Source organism: Passer montanus, unplaced genomic scaffold (assembly GCF_014805655.1).
Source record: "Passer montanus isolate IOZ18808 unplaced genomic scaffold, ASM1480565v1 scaffold112, whole genome shotgun sequence".
In the NCBI taxonomy this organism is placed as follows: Eukaryota; Metazoa; Chordata; class Aves; order Passeriformes; family Passeridae; genus Passer; species Passer montanus.
Genome location: NW_024357836.1, coordinates 167,858 through 175,350, shown reverse-complemented (window position 1 = coordinate 175,350; position 7,493 = coordinate 167,858). Strand labels below are relative to the sequence as shown.

The following is a 7,493-nucleotide window of genomic DNA, read 5'->3' as shown; positions in this document are numbered from 1 at the left end:
TCCCCCCGGTGCGCGCGGCGGCGGCGGCGGCGACACGTGATGGGGCGGCCCCGGGCGCCCCGCCCCGCCCGGGGGGGCGAGGGGACACCGGCACCGGGGGGGGGACAGCCCCGCACCTGCAGCACCGGCGGGGGGGGACACGGGGACTCAGCCCCGCACTGACACACGGACCCCCCCACACACCCGGCGGGACCCCCGCCCGCCGCCCCTCGCCCCGGCCCCGGGAGGCGGGGGGACACCGGCACCGGAACCGGGCGGGGGGACCGGCAGGAACCTGCTGGGTTCGTCCCGGCACCTGCCGCAGCGGGCGGGGGGCGCGGGGGCTCAGCCCCGCGCCGGTCACGGACCCCCAGCCCTGCCGGGACCCCCGCCCGCCGCCCCTCGCTCCGGGAGGGGCACCGGGGACACCGGCAGCGGGAACCGGAGCCTGTCGGGGGCGCAGCCCCGCACCTGCTGCGTGGGAAGGGAGGGTCCCGGGGGCGCAGCCCGCCCCGGGGATGCCCCGGACCGGGACACGGGGACACGGGGACACCCGCCCGCCGCCCTTCGCCCCGCCCGGGCGGGGCCGGCTCGGGAGCGGCGGCGGAGATGGAGCGGCCGGTGCCGCTGCCCCGGGGGACCCGGCCCCGGGCCCGCCACTACTACGAGGGCTTCGTGGACAAGCGGGGCCCGCGGGATCAGGTGGGCGACACCGCCGGGACCGAGCCCGGTACCCCCGGGACCGATCACCGGCGGGGCCCAGCACCGGCGCCTGGGACTCGCCGGGACCGAGCGCCAGGAGCGACCCTCGGGTACCCGGGGACACCGGGGCCGCTCCGGCACTCCCAGGCACTGTCCCCTCCGGGACCGACTCCCGGTGTCCCCTCAGCCGCCCGGGGCCACCGGCTGTGCTCCCTGCGGAGCCCGGGGCCGGTTCCCTGCTCCTGGTGCCGCTGCCGGCTCCCGGTGCCGTTTCCCGGTTCCCGGTGCCTGGTTCCCGGTTCCTGGTACCGGTGCCAGCTCTCGGTGGCGTTTCCCCGTTCCCGGTGCCGTTTCCCTGTTCCTGGTGCCGTTTGTTTCCTTGTTCCCGTCCGCTTTTCCCGGTTCCCGGTTCCCGGTTCCCGGTGCCGGTGCCGAGCCCGTCCCTCCCCGCAGGGCTACCGGAGGCTCTGGGCCGGGCTGCGGGGGCTCCATCTCGCCTTCTACAGGGGGCCCCAGGACCGCGAGGTACCGGGGCTCCTCCGGGCGGGACCCCCGGGGCTGGAGACACCCCCGGGCTGGGGCCCCTCAGGGTGGGACCCCCAGGACAAGAACCTTCGGGTGGGACTGGGGGGGCTCCCCCAGGCCGGGACCTCTGGGACCCCCCAGATTGGGACCCCCCGTCCTGCCTGGGCCCTGGAGATGCCCCTGGGCAGGGTCCCCTCAGGGTGGGACCCCTGTGCCCCCTCCCCGTGGGGAGAAACCCCCCGGATTGGGGACCCGTCCCCATGAACCCCCCTGGGCACGGGCCCCCGAGAACGGCACCTTCAGGTGACACTGGGGGGACCCCGGCTGAGGTGGGGTGTCCCTGGGCCGGGGTCCCACCCTTGGGTGCCCCCAGCCCCTGGAGCTGCTGGACCTGGGCGAGCTGGTGACGGTGCAGGCCAAGGACGGGGCGCTCGTCCTCAGGCTGAGGGGACAGGAGGTGACAATGAAGGTGAGGGGGGGCAATGGGGGGCTGGGGGTACCCGGGGGCAGTGGGGGTACCTGGAGGGGGGATCTGGGGGTACAGAGGGGACAGGATTTCAGGACTGGGGGGACAAGGGGACTGGGTTTTGGGACAGGGACCACAGGGGGGCACTGGGGAGGGAAAGGGAAGGGTTTAGGGACACAGAGGGGACAGGATTTTGGGACTGGGGAGGCTGGAGGGCAGAGGGGGAAGGATTTGGGGGTGCAGGGGATGCACTGGGCTGTGGGGGGCACAAGGGACAGGGGACAGGCCACCCTCACGTCCCTGTGTCCCCTGGCAGACGGAGAGCTGGGAGACGCAGGAGATGTGGCGGGGATTCATCCTGACCATGGCCAAGGTGGGCGCGGGGCGCTGCCCGGGGGTCCCGGCGTGACAGGGACCCCTCTGTGCCACCACCCCCGTGTCCCCCCCGCAGATGAAGATACCCCGGGACCTGGCGCTGCTGCCCGGACACACCTTCCAGCTGCTGCAGGCTCTGCGGGAGGAGCAGGAGCGCAGGGACAGCGCCGTGTCCCCCGCGGCCACCTCCGTGTCCCCCCCGGCCACCTCCGTGTCCCCCCCGGCCACTTCCGTGTCCCCGGTCACCCCCGTGACCCCGGTCACCCCCGTGTCCCCAACCACCGCCGTGTCCCCTGTCACCCCCGTGTCCCCCAGCCCCTCTGAGCCGTGAGTCGGGGGTCTCGGGGGCTGGGGGGGGGTCCCCATCCTCGCTGGGGCCCAGCTGGGGGTGGCGGGGCAGGGCTGGGGGTGACAGCGGGGGGGTCCCCAGGGTCCCCAGCTGCTTTTTGCAGGTGACGCGTGCCGAGGCCGAGCGGCTGCTGGAGCAGAGCGCGGGCCGGGGGAACCTGCTGCTGCGGCCCGGGGGACACGGCCAGGGCGTCTCGGTCACCACGCGCCAGGAGCGGGGCGGGTCCGTGCCAGGGGACACCGGGGGACAGCGGGGGACACCGGGGGGGTCACCGCGGGAGGGGTGTCCCCAAGGGGAGGGGTCCTGTGCGAGGGCAGGCTCAGTGCCCACGGGGTGGGGGGTCCCAGGGTGAGGGGGATCCCTCGGGGGGGGTCCCCGTTCGGTGGGTGGCTCCAGGGGGAAGGTCCCCGTGCCAGGGGGGTCCCGCGGGGGGTGAGTGCCCCACGAGGGGGTCCCCAGCTCCTGAGGCAGCCCCCCCCTCCCGCAGGACAGCGCTGCTGAGGCACTACAGGGTGAAGAGAGAGGCCCAGGGCTACGTCATCGACCTGGAGACCCCGGTGGGTGACATGCGACAGGCGGGGCTGGCCCTGGGGACAGGGACCCCCACCCCGGGCACCCCCCTGAGCCCCCCGGGGGGGGAGCCTTGGGGTCACCCGAGGGACTGGCACCGCGTGGGCTGTGCCACCCCGGGGCTGGGCACCCCCAGGGAGCCCCGGGAGCACCCAAGGGTGCCACCAAGGGGCGGGGGTCCCCCGAGAGCTGCGGCTCCAGGAACTGCGACCCCCCAAAAGAGGGGACAGGGAACCGCTCAGGTTTGGGATCCCCGGGAACTGCGACCCCCAAGAGACTGGGACCCCCCAAAGGGCTGCAGCCAAGGGGGTGGGACCCCCAAAGGAGCGGGGGGCAGGGGATGGGGGGCGCGGGGGGTCCCCGAGTGACGCCGGGCGTGTCCCCAGCACCGCTGCTCGTCGCTGGCGGAGGTGGCGCAGTTCTTCGTGCGGAGCAGCGCGGGCAGCCTGCGGCCCCTGGAGCCCGAGTACAGCGCGCAGCTGGGTGGGCAGCGGGCCGCTCGGAGGGGTCTGGGGGTGTCGGGTGCAGACGGAGGGTCCGTGACCCCCCCCGCCCTGCCCCAGAGTTCGTGCCGATGAACGGGGACCCCTCCCCAGCTGCGGCCACTCCCAGGGCGGCCCCGAGGCGGGGCAGGAGCCCCCCCGGGCTGGGGCTGGTGCCCGAGGAGCAGCTCTACATGAACGACCCCGGTGAGGCCGCCCGGGACCGCGGGAACGGGGCCGGGAGGGGAGGGGGCACCCCCGCACCCAGCCCCCCCGGCCCCGCTGTCACCCCCAGCACAACGAGGGGACAGGGGGGGTGCCAGCACGGGGACACCGGGTCCTGTCCCCGGCTCGGGGGGCAGTGGGGAGGAGCAGGGGGGTCCTGGGGGGGGCAGGGGGAGGGGGATTCTCTGCCGGGCACTCACAGCCCCCCCCCCCCCGGCACAGGGAGGACCCAGGAGCTGCTCCGGGAGCTGCACTGGAAGCTGCAGCAGCGCCAGGCTCAGTGATGGGGACACCCCGGGGTGCCCCCCTGTCCCCCCTCCCCTCAGGAAAGCTGTCCCCAGTGTCCCCTGGGGTGACACCGGGGAGGGGGGGAACCCCCTCATGTTTGGGGGGGCGCTGTAAATAAAGAACCCTGTGCCCACCCAGCCCTCTCCTGCTCCTGGCACCGTGGGGGTGCCACAGAGACCCCCAAAGTCCCCCCCGTGCCCCACGCACGGCCAGCACGTCACACCTCATCCCAATTTATTCTCCAGGCCAGAAGCAGCTCTCGGTGCTGGGGGGGCACGGAGTGGGGGGGCCGTGGGCAGCCCCGGGGGGCGGCAGAGCCCGCTGGGCAGCGCTGGGGGGGCACGGGGGGTACATTCAGTGCTGTGCCCGGCTCAGGGCAGGCTGGAGCTGCTGGCCGTGCTGTTGCGCTTCTGCAGGCAGCGCACGGCGCTGGGCACCTGCAAGCCCGACGTCACCTGGAAGCTGCCACACCACACCTGCGGGCACGGCGCGGGCTCAGGGGGCGGCGCTGGCACCCCCCGGGACCCCCAGCCCTGCCCCCCTTACCATGAAGGCCGGCAGCACCGGCTGAGAGAACTTGGCCTTGAAGGTGTGGAGCAGCTGCTTGGTGCGGGCGTTGTAGAAGGACAGGAAACCTGGGGGTGGGGGCACGGGTGGGCACGGGGCGGGCACAGCCCTGGCACGGTGCCCGGGGGGTGACAATAGCCACGGTGGGGACAACGGTGGAGGTTGGTGTCCATGTTGGATGATGGACATGCTGCTGTTCATGGAGGTGGCAATGCCCACACTGGTGCCCACGGAGGTGACAATTGCCTTGGTGGTGGCAGTGGAGGTGCCAGTGCCCATGGAGGTGCCCATGCCCATGGAGGTGTCAGTGCCCAGGAAGGTGCCAATGCCCATGGAGGTTTCAATGCCCAGGGAGGTGTCAATGCCCAGGGACGTGCCAATGCCCATGGAGGTTTCAATGCCATGGTGGTGACAACGCCCAGGGAGGTGCCCATGCCCATGGAGGTGCCCATGCCCATGGAGGTTTCAATGCCCAGGGAAGTGCCCATGCCCAGGGAGGTGCCAATGCCCATAGAGGTGCCAGTGCCCATGGAGGTTTCAACACCCAGAGAGGTGTCAATGCCCAGGGACGTGCCAATGCCCAGGAAGGTGCCCATGCCCAGGAAGGTGCCACCCCAGCCCATCCCAGCCCAGCCCAGCCCACCTTCGTGGAAGTTGCAGTGCACGCCGATGCAGTCGGGCACGGGCACGTCGAGCGCCTTGGCCTTGTTGTTGTGCTTGGCGCTGAAGCTGACCTGCAGCCAGTTGTTGAGGTGCAGGCACCAGGACGCGGGGGTCTTGCCCAGCTGGTCGAACTTGCCCAGGCTGCGGTAGGCCACGCCCACGCCGAAGGCTTTGCTGTCGCGGTCGTAGCGCACCTCCCAGTAGTGCTCGTCCCCGTCGATCAGCGTGTCCCCTGGGGCACGGCCACGGCTCTGCCCGGGCACCGCGCCCTGCCCCGCGCCGTGCCCACCCCGCCGCGGGTGGGCCCTGCCCCGCTGAACCGGCCCCTGTGCTCTGTTCACTCTGTGCCCCCTCCTCACCCACACCCCTGCGTGCCCAAACCCCCACACCCCTGGGTGCCCAAACCCCCCACCCCAGATGCCCCAGTGCCCCACATCCCCAGGTGCCCAAACCCCCCAGCCCTGGGTGTCCCAGCCTCCCACACCTCCGGGTGCCCCTCTCACCCCCACCCCGGGTGCCCAAACCCGCAGCCCAGGGTGCCCAAACCCCATCCAGGTGCCCAAACCCCAGAGCCCAGGTGCCCAACCCCAGAGCCCAGGTGCCCAAACCCCACCTAGGATGCCCAAACCCCATCCAGGTGCCCAAACCCCACCTAGGATGCCGAAACCCCCAGCCCGGGTGCCCAAACCCCCAGCCAGGGTGCCCAAACCCCCAGCCAGGGTGCCCCCTCACCCAGCACCGTGTAGGACTCTGCGGTGAAGCGGTCGCGGCCCCCGCGGCCCAGGGACATCCTCTTGGGGGACTGCACCACCCTGGCACACAGGGACAGGGCAGGGTTGGCACTGCCCGGCCCGGGGGCCGCGCGGGGGGCCCGGGGGTGGCGTTACCTGGCAGGGGAGTTGGCAGGGGAGGCCGTCCTGCCCTTGCCATCCTTCTCACGGGCCTTGACGTCCTGCAGCTTCCCGCCCGTGGCGTCCCACTCCACGCTCAGCTCCTCCACCCGCAGGTTCTGGTGGCACGTGCTGGCGTCCAGCCGGAACACGAAGGCTGGGGACAGCCCCTGTCAGCAGTGCCCCGGCCCCCCCTGCCCGGCCAGCGCCCCGCAGGGCTGGCACGGGGGGCACACGGGCACCTGCCACCCCCAGCACCCACCTCTGGTCTCCAAAGTGACCGGCTCGGAGAAGTCGCCCGCCACCGCCTTGTTGCACGCCCGCACCCGAAAATTCATGTACTTCATGTCAAACTTCAGCCCTGTGGGCACGGCGGGGGCACGGGCTGTGGCACCGGGAGGGCACTGCCACCCCCGTGTCCCCTGCAGAGCCTGGGACAGCCCCAGCGCCCGGCTGCACCCCGTGCCCTCACCAGTGAGGGTGTACTCGGTGCCCTTGATGCCCTCGACCACCATCCAGGGCTGGTCCTCCTTGGCACGGGGGGGCCCCTCGAAGTTGGTCCTGCGGTACTCCAGCACGTAGTGGTCGATCTTGCTGTCCTCGTCGGGCATCCTCCAGGCCAGGGTCACACAGTTATCGGCCACCAGCGACTCCGCCAGGTCGATCTCGGGGGCGCTGGGCACTGCCCGCAGGAGCAGCCGTGCCAGTGTCCCCCCTCCCTGCCACACAGGGGCCCCCCAGCACTCCCGGGCACCCCCAGGGCTCCCCCACACCCCACGGGCTCGGCAAGTCACCGACCTCAAGCGTGCCACCCGTGGGACCCCTGGGGACCCCACCCGTGGCACCCACCCAGAGACCCCCACTGCCCCCCTGGGCACAGCACCCAAACCCCTCATCCCTACCCCCATCCCTGGCACCTCCCTGCCCCTCTGGGAAGGCACCCCTGGCCTGGCACTGCCCCATCCCGTGGTGCCCTGCCCCGGTGCCAGGCTGGCCCTGCCCTGTGCCCCCGTGCCCCCCTGCCCTGGCAGTACCTGGCAGGAAGGCCAGGGCCTGCAGCAGGCGCCGCTCCTGGGCGAAATCCACCATCAGGTGGCTCATGTTGTCACTGACCTTGGCCTTGAGCGACAGGCGGAAGGCCGGAGCCATCGTCACACTGTGCCAGGACAGGGACAGGGCTCAGCGGGGGTGGGCACCTCCCTGCCCTGCGTGGCCCTGGGGAGGGTGGGCACAGCCACCCCACAGCCACAGGGCCACCCCAGCACCCTCGGGACCACCCCAGCACCCTGGGACCACCCCTGCGGGGCCCTGGCTGGGGGGAGGAGGAGGAGGAGGAGGAGGAGGAGGAGGAGGGGTTAGTGGGCGGGGGGGTCGGGAGGCCGTACCTCTCCTTGAGCTGTTTGGCCGCCTTG

General features: G+C 72.8%; 2 protein-coding genes across 3 annotated transcripts in view; one reads left to right on the top strand and one right to left on the bottom strand.

The window, feature by feature from the left end:
* Nucleotides 1-283: 283 nt before the first annotated feature.
* Nucleotides 284-3,957, top strand: STAP2 (signal transducing adaptor family member 2). Its single transcript, XM_039733321.1, has 10 exons — nucleotides 284-681; nucleotides 1,135-1,206; nucleotides 1,580-1,675; nucleotides 1,989-2,045; nucleotides 2,124-2,374; nucleotides 2,430-2,618; nucleotides 2,884-2,953; nucleotides 3,353-3,449; nucleotides 3,530-3,655; nucleotides 3,896-3,957. Exons 1-10 carry the CDS (start codon nucleotides 589-591, stop codon nucleotides 3,955-3,957), a joined length of 1,113 nt encoding a protein of 370 aa, XP_039589255.1. The 5' UTR covers nucleotides 284-588.
* A 221-nt stretch (nucleotides 3,958-4,178) lies between these two features.
* FSD1 (fibronectin type III and SPRY domain containing 1) overlaps nucleotides 4,179-7,493 on the bottom strand; it is a 5,984-nt gene continuing 2,669 nt past the window's right edge. For both annotated transcript variants that reach the window (XM_039734126.1, XM_039734136.1), the window contains exons 6-13: nucleotides 7,116-7,237; nucleotides 6,554-6,763; nucleotides 6,344-6,442; nucleotides 6,079-6,238; nucleotides 5,924-6,003; nucleotides 5,172-5,423; nucleotides 4,508-4,596; nucleotides 4,179-4,437 (exon numbers count right to left, since the gene is read on the bottom strand). In XM_039734126.1, coding sequence (XP_039590060.1) covers nucleotides 4,333-4,437; nucleotides 4,508-4,596; nucleotides 5,172-5,423; nucleotides 5,924-6,003; nucleotides 6,079-6,238; nucleotides 6,344-6,442; nucleotides 6,554-6,763; nucleotides 7,116-7,237 — 1,117 coding nt within the window. In that variant the 3' untranslated portion in view covers nucleotides 4,179-4,332. The remainder of the gene's footprint in view (nucleotides 4,438-4,507; nucleotides 4,597-5,171; nucleotides 5,424-5,923; nucleotides 6,004-6,078; nucleotides 6,239-6,343; nucleotides 6,443-6,553; nucleotides 6,764-7,115; nucleotides 7,238-7,493) is intronic.